This window comes from Malurus melanocephalus, unplaced genomic scaffold (genome assembly GCF_030028575.1).
Source record: "Malurus melanocephalus ecotype Western Australia unplaced genomic scaffold, MMel_1.1 scaffold_145, whole genome shotgun sequence".
NCBI lineage: Eukaryota > Metazoa > Chordata > Aves > Passeriformes > Maluridae > Malurus > Malurus melanocephalus.
Genome location: NW_026623377.1, coordinates 1,311,534 through 1,325,902, shown reverse-complemented (window position 1 = coordinate 1,325,902; position 14,369 = coordinate 1,311,534). Strand labels below are relative to the sequence as shown.

The 14,369-nt window shown below is 43.7% G+C and overlaps 1 protein-coding gene across 1 annotated transcript in view; it reads left to right on the top strand.

Moving 5' to 3' along the window:
* The window catches only part of POU6F2 (POU class 6 homeobox 2), a 317,022-nt gene that overhangs the window by 300,915 nt on the left and 1,738 nt on the right, over window positions 1–14,369 (top strand). Inside the window, exon 9 of the mRNA XM_057371373.1 lies at window positions 12,079–12,247. Coding sequence (XP_057227356.1) covers window positions 12,079–12,247 — 169 coding nt within the window. The remainder of the gene's footprint in view (window positions 1–12,078; window positions 12,248–14,369) is intronic.

Below are 14,369 nucleotides of genomic sequence, written 5' to 3'. Positions count from 1 at the left end.
TCTTAATTTCAAAAAAAGGTGCATTTCCTTACTTTTTAAATTTCCTGTCCTTTTTTTTCCTTTAGGTTGTTGTCTTCTTTATAGCTTCTCCCTTTTATCTCATCTTGACCCGTTTACCCCTAACCAGCAACAAATGCTAATTATTTTAGGGACAAAATGTAACAGTTATGTCCAAATAAAAGGACTTTTAAAGAAGTTCTGTCTAAGCCAGGACTGCAGGATTCATCTCTAATCTTCCTGGCCCTTCTGTATGATTTTTTTTGTATTGTCTAATCCTATTTCTATTCTCTTTTTTCTTCTTTGTTTTCTCTTCATTCAATTCTACATTATTCCTCCCTTTTTCCATTTCATTTTCCTCTTCTGAAATGCATCCTTCTGCTCATTTCTTTTAATTTTCCACCATATGTTCCACCATGATGAAATCACTGGTTTCCCCTTGTGCTGAGACTTGTGTCTCCATGAAGTTCCTTTCTTCCTTCCAAATTCTTTTACTGTCATCTGTTACTATAAAATTAAAATGCCTCTCATAAACAATTTTTTTTTCCCCCTGAGCTCCCCTCCCTCCATTTTCCATTATCAATTTTTTGTTCTGCCTTTCTTATCCAATTTACTTGCCATTGGAGCTCCTCTGCCAGCTATTTCTCCTCCTGTCAGACTGGGGAAATCATGCTCCTTGAATCCCTCCCGTGGCAAAACTCTGTGCAACAGAAATTTGGTTTCTCCTTCAGGGTGCGTTGATTTCTCTGTAGCAGCTCTGTCCCCTAACTATTAAAATCAAAGCATATTTTCACTCAACAACAAACTCGCATACGATTTTCAGAAGAATTCAAATGTGAGAGAAGTACTCCCCTCAGTAGGAAAAAACTGATTTCAGTGCAGGAGAGCCTGTGGATTTAATTTCATCCACACTGCTCATCTGCTTTCACCATCCACCAGGACAACGGGTGGAATTTTAGCTGTCTTCCTCTTCGTTATATGTGCCCATATACTCTCAAATGGTCCCAGACAACCCTCTTACCTTTCACCAGCACCCTGTAGTTTTAATTAACAGCCATTGTTTCCTCATGCAACAATGTAAACTTGGAGTCTTGAAATGCTGTTATTGTAGATCCCAAACACTCAATGGGGTTGGTATTCTCCATTTTCCTGTTGGCACTGGACAGCCTTCCCTGCAATATCCACTTAATTTTAAAAGCACCAGCTTATTTACTGTCTCCAATAAGGTACTCTTCCTAAAATGTGAAGTGCCCTATATGTTCAACTGTTCWGAGGGCTCAGAACTTATTAAAACAAAGTCCATAATCTCTTTGAATAAGTTTATGCATATGCATATATTAGACCACACAGTCTAAGAATACGTATTGATGGCATTTTCATGCAATAGAGTAAAACAGACCAACGATGATGTTAATAGAGTGGTCTTCATAGCACTATTTGTGTTTTGGGGAGGTGACAGAAGACAAGATCTGTGGATTACAAAGGGCTTTGAATGCACCCAAAGAAGAAGTGGTTCCAATTTCATACAAATGCTATTTTCCCTAGAGTTCAAGATAAAACGCTTCAGTGTTTCAGTCCATCAGTACTTTCCCATTGCCAAAGATGCTATGTAAGAATGAAGCCTTTTTCTCAACAGATATTCAACCATATATCTACTCTTACATTATTGAATGGCATCACAGGTTTTTTTCTCTTTTCGAGGAGAGCTCAGCCTAATATTTCCCTCATCCAAGCCCCATAGGCAGGAAAGGYCTTTCCATGATGCTCATTGCTGCAACAGTGCCAGATCATTCCAGATCTAGCAGAACTTGGCAGAATTTTTCTCTAATGTCTGCAATTTCTCTAAAATTAGTTTTCCCACTTCCTTTTTATTACTAGTAGGAGTTGGGGAAGATTACATGTGTCAGATGCCATAGAATTTGCTACTTTGCAAATTCTCTGGGAACACCTGAATTGTCCTTTGTCACATTCCTAATAGACTTAGTTAGAGGCCTTAAAGTGACAGAAGGAAAGAGGTGAGGAAGGTCACCATTTTAGTGTACTTTACTCAAAGGAGTTTTTGAGGCCAGTATTATTTATGATGTTTTGTACAGAGACCAAAAGGGAACCTAAGTCTGCAGCTCCATGCTGTCTTTCTGAAATTCAGAACTGGTATGCTACATGGACTGTGTGGGGTAAGCAGGAAAGTTTCATGCTTCTAAAGGCAGTTACTTCATAAACATGAGTGGCTACTGTCATAACACTAACTACTTAAAAGCAAACAATATGCACCCTAGCTTTATACTAAATGAGTACATGGGTGTACAGGCAACCTCAAATATACCAGTGAGAACATGATCCTGTGAGAAGGATGATTCTGAGTGTGGACTATTGTCAAAACCAGTTTCCGTCTATGTGCGTGTTCATCCATATGCACAGTCCATGTGGTCCCTGGTTGCATACACAAGAATTTTTTAATTATTGCCATGTGTGCTTCTTACACTCAAGCAATAAATATATATGGCTAAATTTATATATTAAATATATATATACAGGGGAAACCTTTTTCCCTCTGAATATTATTGGACAAAAGTATTTTCTCATAGGATGTTTCCATCATAAGGAAATTTTACACCAGGTTTATAAAGCTGCTGTCTTGCRTTGATGTTGTGCCAATGCTGTATTCCTATATTTCATCAGCTTGTATGCCCAAAAGGTGTTCTGTGCCTTTAATTCTGACCCAGAAGAAGGGGCAGGGGCAGTGCGGGCAGTTTAAAAGCCAGGGCTGCCACGCAGCCGGTGGCTTTTTGGACCTCAGCTCTTGCTGCAGGAGGTCTGCTCCCTGCTTGTAGGGGAATTACATTGTTGCCGTTTAGCTAGCTCAGGTTTTTTAGCTTGGGCAAACAGCTCTCCTTGGACTGCTGCTCTTTTCTCCGACTTGTGTGATTTTTCTGCTGGAGCAATTCGGCAGCCAGCGGGGACAAGCCGCGCTGCTCCATCTTGTCCAGAAGACAAGAAGAAGACTCCAGAAGAAGCCAAGCCAGCAACAGAAAAACACACCAAGCCCTATGTTTCATTGTCGTGGTTTAGACTGTACTGAAAAACCAAAAGCACTGCACCCCCCGACATTCCCTCTCTCCCCCCCGACCGGAGAGGAAGAAGGGAGAGCGAAAGCCCAATTAACACGAAAATTAATGGCTTTCAGATAACATAACGTAATTGAGAGAAAGATACGTATGTGCTCCAGAGAATAGTCAGACAGGCTGAATAACTTAAGTTGCATAATAGATTTATTACTACAAACTACTAAGAATACTATGGCACTGGGGAGGGGAAACAGAGATAGGGACAGATTTACAAGGAGCAGAAAAATAAAATGGACATTTTAAGACACCTGTTATCCTTTCCAGGACCTGTCACTTTCCCAGATCCTCCCTCTTCCGCCCTCCATGTTTTCCCGCACACAAAGGGGGGTAGGAATGAAAGTCTAACACAGATCAAACTACTCATTACGGTTGTCGTCCAGCATCATAGGAGAAGAGTTCTTACAGCTCCAAGCTGTGGAAGTTTTTTTTCCCAAGAACAGTCAGTGCATAACTGATAATGACGAGGGAGTATTCCTTTACCTTGTAGGAGAAAAGAAAGAATGTCCTTCAAGGCCAAACTGTGTTGTTTCAGCGGCGTGAGACTGCTATCACAAACCTGCTGGCAGAGCATGGCTTCTTCTAAGCATCCACTTACTTCAGACGTCGGGGGGGGTGGGGGCAAGCCTCTTCCCCCTTTTTGGCTGTTTAGTCCAGTCCTCAAAGGCCAGGTTTTTTTTTTTTCCTCAGCAAGGTCGCTCTCTTTTTCTATTCAGGTCTCTCTCTCAATGATGAAATAGTCCTTTTTGAGAACAATTTATTCTCTCCATGCTCGAGAACCACAGCAAAAAGCACAGCAAGCCAATCCCATCTTCTCCTTACTGTAATCTTTAGGTCTCCATTTTTCTTCTTACACCTCCTTACCCTCCTGCTCTGTTTTTCCCCAGTGCATGATACTAAAACTACATACTAACAACCTAAAGCTACAAATGGTGGCCACCCCTATCTTGTTTTGAATTCTTCTTAAATACTAGATAATATGTCATCACAGAGGTGTAACCAACCTGTGCAATTGGCCCAGGCCTGATGATCAGTCTGTCCATCACCCTCAGAGCCATGATGGATTGGCTCTGAARCACAGGGGATAGGGCTCCTTTTGCTGGGGAAGAAGGAGACAGTTTCTAGAACTTCCTCACAGCAACCATCTTTGTGGTTTCTTGATCCCATCCCCCCACCACCAAAAATTGGACCAAGTAAAACCATGACATTTATCCACAGTGAGGACTATCATCAGATTTTTTCCWCTGTTGCCAGAGCAGCCACGTGGGTTTGTTCCTTGTGATTCTTTTTTCCCAGGGACAGGAGCCGCCATCTTTTCTCCGCATCACGTGGTCGAGCGGTTGTGGCGAGAGGGGCGGCACGCATTCCTGGACTTTTAAATATCTAACACTTACTTTTTATCTGTGTCCTGTGGGCATGTGTTTTGTTAATAAACTACTTTTTTTCTCTTGACTTTTCCCCAAACATCTATTTCATATTGGTGGGAAAAAATTATCAAATTTTTCACTTCAGAGGAAACATTTACTCTGTAACATTTTTTTCTGAAAACATTGTCTCAAACCGAGACAAATCTGGTGCCCAGGACATGTGGCTTGAGAAAGTGAAGAGAAAAATTGGAATAATTGCATTTTGGTTTTAAATCCTTAGTATTGGGGTACAATTAGAAGTCATCATGCTGTTTGGAGTAATAATGTCATTCTGGTCTCTAGGCCTATTTGCCTATCCACATATAGGGACAATTTTGTCTTTTGCATGGAAGTTTTATAGATCAGGGACACAAATCATAGTTGCTATATTTATAGGTCTGGTAGGGATGATTTATAAAAGTTTAAGAGAGGTACTGGGAGCTTTTGAAAATTGGTATGCTCTGTTGTTTCCCCATCCTAGTCTTAGTAACCTGCTTTGGAGTTTTATTAGTAATTACGGCCAGTCTGCTACAGGCAAAGTAAGGGATGATCTTTCCCAGCCCTTCATCTCTTTCTTCCCATTCAAATCAGGTACATCACCTTTTGAGGATGTTCAGTTTCCCCTAGATGTTAAAGATGCCACTTTCCTGGTGTTTTATCTGGTAGGAACGCTCTATATGGTTTGCAGCTTGTGTAGAATCAGAGCTCAGATTTCCAGAGAGCTACCTAGACACCTCCCCCATGTGTGGAAAAGTCTGAGTGGTGTGGGATATGGGAGAATATAGACCAAATACTGAAGCAATTTTCTGAACCAATAGCTTTTAACTTCCCGCCTGAAAAAATTCAGAACCTAGCTGAGGTGGGGAAATATCTGAAAGAGAAGTGCAATGAGAACTCGAAGGAAAAGAAGCTCATTGCAATATGCTGGGCCCTGGCTAATGCTTATCGCACACTGCTCAATGCTGTAGGGCAGGAAACAAAGACAGAGGGGCCAGAGGAGCAGTCAGCAGACACCCCAGTCACTCAGGCTGCAGCTAAACCAGACAGCAAGCCTAAGCCAGTAGCAGTTGCCCCTGTCCAGAGAAGAAAACACAAAGCAAATCCATTCGCCCAGTGGATGATGATGGGCAGCCCTAACCTGGTTCTCTCTGGTCCAGGAGAATCTGAACCAGAAGTTATTGTTGAGTCTCTGACCCCAGAAAACGTTCATGGCCTAAGGGCAGATTACAAATGACAGCCTAATGAATCAATATTGGGCTGGCTGGTCCGCGTCTGGGACACCGCAGGTGATAATATGATGCTGGATGGCGGCGAAGCGATGCAGTTGGGATCCCTGTCAGGTGATGCAGCTACTGACCAAGGGATGGCAAGAAGCCTGAAACTCTCAGTTCTTAAAAAGTGCGAGGGAAAGATATATGTGGGTAGAAGATCTCCAGATACATCAAACCTTGTGGAAGACCATAGAACAAGGGATTAAATGCTTGAGAGAACTGGCAGTGTTGGAGATCATTTTCTCAAATGACCAAACAATCACGAGCCCAGATATGGTAAAATGTACACAGCTGATGTGGCTAAAACTTGTACGACTTGGGCCAAAAGAATATGCCTTTGCTTTAGCAATGATGAAATGCAGTGAGGGGGATGAGACCATGCTTGCTCTGGCGAAGAAGCTCCATGCATATGCATATACTGTGCATGGCCCAACACATGCAAGAATCTCAGCTGTGGAAACAAGCCTGTTAGACCGTATACAGAAAGTAGAGAACAAGATGGAGGAGAATCATCAGCAACTCAGGAAAGAGATTAAAGAGAGCCTTCTCCAAATCACATTGGTCCAGACCAGAGGTCTTGTCACCAGCAACAGACGTCCCCCAGCCAGAGAAAGAGGGTACACTCCACGAGCAAACCTCTGGTTCTTCCTGCATGAGCATGTGGAAAACATGAGAAGGTGTGACAGAAAACCCACCTCTTCCCTGGAAGCATGGGTACATGAATTGAAGAATGGCAACACTCAGAGAGGAAGCTGTACCAGAAGAGAAGTAGCTCCGGTTTTCCATAACCAACCTGCCCAGCATAACGGAAGGCAGAATGACATGTCCAATCCCTTGGAATGAACCTCTGCAATGTATGCCCAGGGAAGGAATGGCMACCAGTGCTAGAGGGGCCCTGTCTCTAGCCAGGTAGAGGCCAGGGAAAACCATGCCTTTTGGACTGTGTGGATTTGTTGTCCTGGCACAGCAGAACCACAGGAATAAGAGGCTTTGGTCGACACTGGTGTGCAGTGCACACTAATTCCATCGCGACGTGTAGGGACAGAACCTGTTTCTATTGCTGGTGTGACAGGGGATCACAAGACCTGTCTCTGGTGGAAGCTGAGGTAAGCCTGACTGGAAAGGAGTGGAGGAAACACCCTATCATGACCGGTCCAGAGGCCCCATGCATCCTGGGAATAGACTTTCTCCAAAGTGGGTTTTTCAAAGACCCAAAGGGATTCAAGTGGGCCTTTGGAATAGCTGCTGTAGAGACAGATGGCATCGTGCAAATAAACACCTTGCCTGGGCTGTCCAAAAATCCTTCTGCAATTGGACTCCTCAAGGTGGAAGACCAACTTGTTCCAGTTGCAACATCAACAGTGCACCGCCGGCAGTACAGAACAAACAGAGATGCTGTGATCCCCACCCATAAGATGATCCGGGAGCTGGAGAGCCAAGGAGTGGTCAGCAAGGCCCACTCACCTTTCAACAGTCCCATCTGGCCTGTACGCAAATCTGAAGGCGAATGGAGAGAGACTGTGGACTATTGTGGCGTAAATGAAGTGACTCCACCACTGAGCACTGCCATGCCGGACATGCTGGAGTTCCAGTACGAGCTGGAGTCCAAAGCAGTGAAGTGGTACACCACCATTGATATCGCCAACACATTTTTCTCTATTCCTCTGGCAGCAGAGTGCAGGCCACAGTTTGCTTTCACCTGGAGGGTCATGCAGCACACCTGGAACCGGCTGCCCCAGGGGTGGAAACACAGCCCCACCATCTGCCATGGGCTGATCCAGGCCACACTGGAAAATGGTGAGGCTCCAGAACATCTTCAATATATTGATGACATCATTCTGTGGTGACATCATTCAGCAACAGAAGTATTTGAGAAAGGGGAGAAGATCATCTAAATTCTCCTGGAAGCCGTCTTTGCCATAAAGAACAACAAAGTGAAGGGACCTGCTCGAGAGATCCAGTTCCTGGGGGTAAAGTGACAAGATGGATGGCATCAGATCCCCACTGAGGTCATCAATAAGATCACATCGATGTCTCCACCAACCAGCAAAAAAGAAACACCAGCTTTCCTGGGTGCCATAGGCTTTTGGAGGATGCACATCCCTGAATACAGCCAGATCATGAGCCCTCTCTACTTGGTGAACCACAACAAGAAAGATTTCCACTGGGGCCCTGAACCACAGCAAGCCTTCACCCAGATCAAGCAGGAAATCGCTCATGCAGTAGCACTCGGCCCAGTCAGGACCGGACCAGAAGTGAAGAACGTGCTCTACTCTGCAGCTTGGAGCAACAGCCTGTCCTGGAGCCTCTGGCAAAAGGTGTCTGGTAGACTCGAGGCCGGCTATTGGGATTCTGGAGCTACAGAGGGTCCGAGGCCAATTACACACCAACAGAGAAGGAGATCTTGGCAGCCTATGAAGGAGTCCAAGCTGCTTCAGAGGTCATTGGAACAGAAGCACAACTCCTTCTGGCACCTCGACTACCAGTRCTGGGGTGGATGTTCAAAGCTAAGATGCCCTCTACCCACCACACCACTGATGCTACCTGGAGCAAATGGATTTCTCTCATTACTCAGCAAGCCTCTATAGGAAACCCGAATTGCCCTGGGATCCTGGAAATAATTACAAATTGGCCTGAAGGTGAAGACTTTGGTCTTGCTGAAGAGGAGGAACAAGACCAAGTGACCCGGGCTGAGGAAGCTCCACTGTACAACCAACTGCCAGCAGAGGATAAACGCTACGCTCTCTTCACTGATGGTTCCTGTCGCATTGTCGGGATGAACCGAAAGTGGAAAGCAGCTGTATGGAGTCTCACATGGCAGATTGCACASGCCACAGAAGGAGAAGGTAGATCAAGTCAATTCACTGAAGTCAAAGCCATCCAGCTGGCCTTGGACATTGCTGAGAGGGAAAAGTGGCCGAAGCTCTATCTTTACACCGATTCACGGATGGTAGCAACGCTTTGTGGGGGTGGCTGGACAGATGGAAAAAGGCCAGTTGGCAGCGTAGGAGAAAAGCAGTCTGGGCTGATGAAGAGTGAAAAGACATTGTGGCCCAGGTGGAGAAGTTACCTATGAAAGTCCACCATGTAGATGCCCATGTCCCCAAGAGCTGGGCTAATGAGGAGCACTAGAACAATGAGCAGGTAGATCGGGCCACAAAGATAGAGGTGCCCCAGATAGACCTGGACTGGCAACACAAAGGGGAGCTGTTCCTAGCTCGATGGCCCCTTGATGCCTCAGGCCACCAGGACAGGGATGCCACGTATAAGTAGGTACAAGGCTGAGGGGTGGATCTAACCATGAACAGTATCTCCTCAGTTATCCATGACTGTGAGATATGTGCTGCCATCAAGCAGGCCAAGCAGATGAAGCCCCTGTGGTATGGGGGAAGGTGCGACAAGTACAAGTACGGAGAGGCCTGGCAGGTTGATTACATCACATTGCCCCAGACCCGGCAAGCACTATGTACTCACAATGGTAGAAGCCACCACTGGATGGTTGGAGACCCACCCTGTGCCTCATGCCACTGCCCGTAGCACCATCCTGGGCCTTGAAAAACAGATCCTTTGGAGGCATGGTACCCCAGAGAGAATTGAGTCTGACAATGGGACCCATTTCAAGAACACCCTTATAAACACCGGGCTAGGGAACATGGCATTGAGTGGGTGTACCATATCCCCTACCATGCACCTACTGCTGGCAAAGTGGAACGGTGCAACGGACTCCTGAAAACCACCTTGAAGGCACTGGGGAGGAGTACTTTCAAAAAATGGGAACAACATCTAGCCATGGCTACCTGGATGGTAAACACCTGAGGCTCCACTAACTGAGCAGGACCTGCCCAGTCTGAACCCCTGCATACAGTAGATGGAGACAGGGTCCCAGAAGTACATCTCAGAGGTCTGTTAGGAAAGAATGTGCGGATTAATTCTGCCTTGAGCAAAGACAAACCCATCCATGGGATTGCCTTTTCTCAGGGCCCAGGTTTGCACATGGTGGGTAATGCAGGAGGACAGAGAAACTCTGTGTGCCTCAGGGGAATTTGATTTTGAGTGAAAACCGCTTGTACTGTTGGGATGCCTATGATTACTGCTTGCTAAATGTCACTGCTGCTGTTTTGTGTCTATGTATATATGCATATATTTGTGTGTCTTTAGAGTTAGAATGTATTAGTTTGGATTTTAAGCTGACAGAGGTGGAATAAGGGGTGGAATGTCTTGGGTTGATGTTGTGCCAGCGCTGTATTCCTATATTTCATCAGCTTGTATGCCCAAAAGGTGTCTGTGCCTTTAATTCTGACCCAGAAGAAGGGGCAGGGGCAGCGCGGGCAGTTTAAAAGCCAGAGCTGCCACGCAGCCGGTGGCTTTTTGGACCTCAGCTCTCGCTGCAGGAGGTCTGCTCCCTGCWTGTAGGGGAATTACATTGTTGCCATTTAGCTAGCTCAGGTTTTTTAGCTTGGGCAAACAGCTCTCCTTGGACTGCTGCTCTTTTCTCCGACTTGTGTGATTTTTCTGCTGGAGCAATTCGGCAGCCAGCAGGGATAAGCCACGCTGCTCCATCTTATCCCAGACTCCAGAAGAAGCCACACTGGCAACAGAAAAATACACCAAGCCCTATGTTTCATCCACAGTGAGGACTATAATCAGATTTTTTTCCACTGTTGCCAGAGCAGCAACGTGGGTTTGTTCCTTTTGATTCTTTTTTCCCAGGGACAGGAGCCGCCATCTTTTCTCCGCATCACGTGGTTGAGCGGTTGTGGCGAGAGGGGCGGCATATGTTCCTGGACTTTTAAATATCTAACATTTACTTTTTATCTGTGTCCTGGGAGCACTGTGTTTTGTTAATAAACTACTTTTTTTTCTCTTGACTTTTGCTCAAACATCTATTTCATATTGGTGGAAAAAAAAATATCAAATTTTTCACTTCAGTGAAAATATTTACTCTGTAACATTTTTTTTTCTGAAAACATTGTCTCAAACCGAGACACCTGTGAAAATAAAAGCTTTGTTACTCTAATGCTGATATGCCCTCATTATAGTCATAGCACTATAGTAGGAGCCATTCTCAAATAGGGTTCAGAATGGTAATGTAGTCTACCACTGTCCTTGGATAATTGCTTGCATTTACAGAAATTGAGGGGTTATTGTGCTGCAAACTTTTCACCCCAAAGTCTGAGGAATGAGGTGAAGAACAATAGAGATGTCTCACTGGGGGAAATGGCTTGACTGCGTGCAGGATTGCACAACACTTTGAAATCTTCTACTGTCCCAGTCCCATGCTGTCTCTGACTCGGCAAATACTTTCATTTAGTCAGGGATCAGTAGCTTGGGAGTGGGGGGAAGTTCCATTCTCCAGCTGTTGTGTCATTTCCCTGGATAAGTCCTAAATTGACAGAGTTATCCAGCTCCAAAGGAGCTTTCCTGTGGTAGACATGCCTTATTAWGTGCCCTTTCAGGGACAAAAGATTCTGTGTTAGTATACGACTATAGAGTGGAAGCACAGATTTATTCTCACAGCATCATAAGCATTATCTTCTGAGGGGCTAATGTAAAATACCATCCAAAACCAGTGCTGCTGCTCCTTGATTATTGACCTGATAGGAGGCAGAATGAAAAGCTTGAAAGGCTGCTTCTCAGAAGGGCATATTTTAAAAGATGATTTTTAAATTAAGGAGGTTTTTAAAGGCAGAATTTTGTTTAGGCTTGTTCATTTGCTGGGTTATTTTGGACATTTGTGTGGCAGTTTAGACTGGGTGCAGTGTCAGAGGGAAGGAATAGTTGTGAATCTCATCATTTGGCATTAACTTTAGAGAAAGCAGAAAGTTTTGATTTCGAGTTAAAAATCCAAGCAGTTCATACATACATATAGCCTTCCCCACACACTGGAAATAAATAGCCTTCTTTCACTATGTGATAAGAAGGGAAAACAGTAAACATTATTCCTCAACCTAGAGAAGACTTTGCAAAGCATAAATGGCAGAGAGGAACCCAGGCACACACTCACTCTGAAGTGAGCTGGCCATTTTCAGGACTTCAGCAACAGCATATCTTTGAAAACCTTCCACCAGCACCTGCAAACAACTGTAGGCCAGGCAGGACCTTAGTAATCTGAACATGCTTGATAAAGCACCTGACAAGGCAAGCCTGTTTCTGTTTGGGGAACAAGAGAAAGGGGTCAATATTAAAAAAATTGAACTTGAATGTCTTGGCAATGAAACAAATTGTAAGCCTACCCACTGATATATGCAAAGAACTGATATGATTAAAACAATATTTCAACAGATCCTCAAACAGCCACTGGAGAGGTGGATGGGGTCAATCTGGAAGAAATACGAGAATTTGCCAAAGCTTTTAAAATCCGACGCCTGTCCCTTGGCCTGACACAGACTCAAGTTGGCCAAGCCCTAAGCGCCACCGAAGGCCCAGCCTATAGCCAGTCTGCCATCTGCAGGTAACAAGTTACATTATAAACTCTCCTCTCTTTGTTCTAAATAATGATACAGCTTATTGTAAGGGGCATGCTTGTGTTTGAGTCTTGTGTCTTTAGAGTGTATTATTTAATCTGAGATTTAAATTAAACAATAATGTTGTTATCTGACATATAAGTTGTTCTTGTTATGTATCTCTAGAGTGATTTTGCTCTTTTTTTTTTTTTTTTTTTTCCTTTTTTAAACAAGTGAGAAACAATGTTCCTGGCACTGAGACTTAATTTCGTAGATGAGTTGGAGACCCTGCTGATGCTGGATAAACACCAGCTGACCCCTCTTCATACTGTGCCATTTTCTACAGATAGGGTTGCTGAACAAATATTTCATGGCTGCATCCCTGCTAAGTTAAAACCTGTATTACTGTGGTTAGCACTTCACATAGAGGACATTAATGATGATTTACCTAGGCAACACAGAAGAGAAAAAAATAGCCTTCCTGCTATCTTGCAAACTAGCAGATATTCATCTTTTATTATCCAAACTTCTACTAAAAAAGACAGACAAACCCATGTACGCAAAGCAGAAGCAAAAATCTGTCCTAATCATAAGAAATAATAATACAGTCTTGAGTACAAGCACACGGTTTTTATGCATGTATGTGTGTTACAGTAATCCCAGGTTTATGCATGAGGTAACAAACATACTTAGGTAACAGCTTTTTCTTCTTGGGCAATGCCTTATAGTCTCTCTCCATCAGTGAAAGCCAAGAAACCAACTCTAAGCTCATTTAAGTCGATCTTGTTTTTGGTGATCCATGAAATACCCTGTATTTTTATCTGCTCTTTATACTTTTAATGTATTCCCCATAGAATAGAAGTGTACTTTTCCTGCAGTTAAAGACTAAGGTTATAAATAACATCAGTATGGGGTAGTGTGCTTGCAGCTCACATTTTGCTCAATGATTTTCCATAAAACCCACTGATTGTTGCTAAATACAAAAAAGCTCCATAGGATCCTCTCACTTCTATGGTCTCCCCTACTGTTTTTTCTTATAAGATACCTCCCTGTAGAAAATAACCTTTATTCAGTGWATACAAGGATACTCCTGCCAGGAAATTTGTTTCAAGACTTGTATGTTGTTATAGCAAACATGTTCTGCAGTACCAAAACTAACAAGCAATGTCAGTGATATGAATGTTATTGCTCCCTATCGATAAGGGCAAATTTCGATTTTGTATTTTTTTTTTCTTTGTGGTCAGTTGGTAAAGAATGCCTAAAATGGGTGAAGTTTTTAGCAACTGACAATTTTTTGTAGCCTTAATCATACTATACTTGAAAGGGACATGTTGTGGTTTCCTTTACTTTTGTCTACTTTGCTGTCTTCTCATTTCCTCCATCTACCTCAAACTCTGAGAAAGCACTGGGGATGGTGAGACCTTTTACAGAGGGCTCCCTGGAGGGGCAAATTGCTCAGAACATGGGTTTGGGTGCAAGAGCTGGTCCCAAATACTTCCAAGGTTACAGTTTTTTAAATTTCATTCACCCATCTCGGATGCCACTTTGGGGTGTAATTACATGCTATGACTGTGCATTTTTTGCTAAGCACTGATATTTTTTGCTTCAGTGGCAGCATGTGTTCCTCAGAAAAAGTAGATTTGACTTTTCTTTTAATTGTAACAAAGGAGTTGCAGTATGAACTCCAGGTCAACAGAAGGGGCAGCAAGGCGAGCAAATCAAACAACCAACTTGAATAAAAAGGCAGAATCTCCTGGTGGCCTGTGCAGGTCATATGAGCAATATACCGCCTTGATATGTTCTGCATGCAAATAGCAGCATTTTTGTTAACTTGAAACAATGCATTCTAAAATATATCCTTCAGCCTGAAATATCACTGGACACCAAGGAATGACACCTTGCAGTCAATGCCACATTAAAATGTCAGGCACCAGTTTAAATTCTTTGGAGTATTATTATCTAAAATTACTTTTTTTCTCATTCTTTTTTGTGAAAAGTACTTTGTTTCTTGCTGGAATATTTTTTGCTGCCTCCACATGCTGAATACAGACACTAAAAATGGCCAGCTCATCACCAAGTTTCTTTGCATAAAGGCTTTGATTCGGTCGGTGTCATCTCCAGAGCACACTG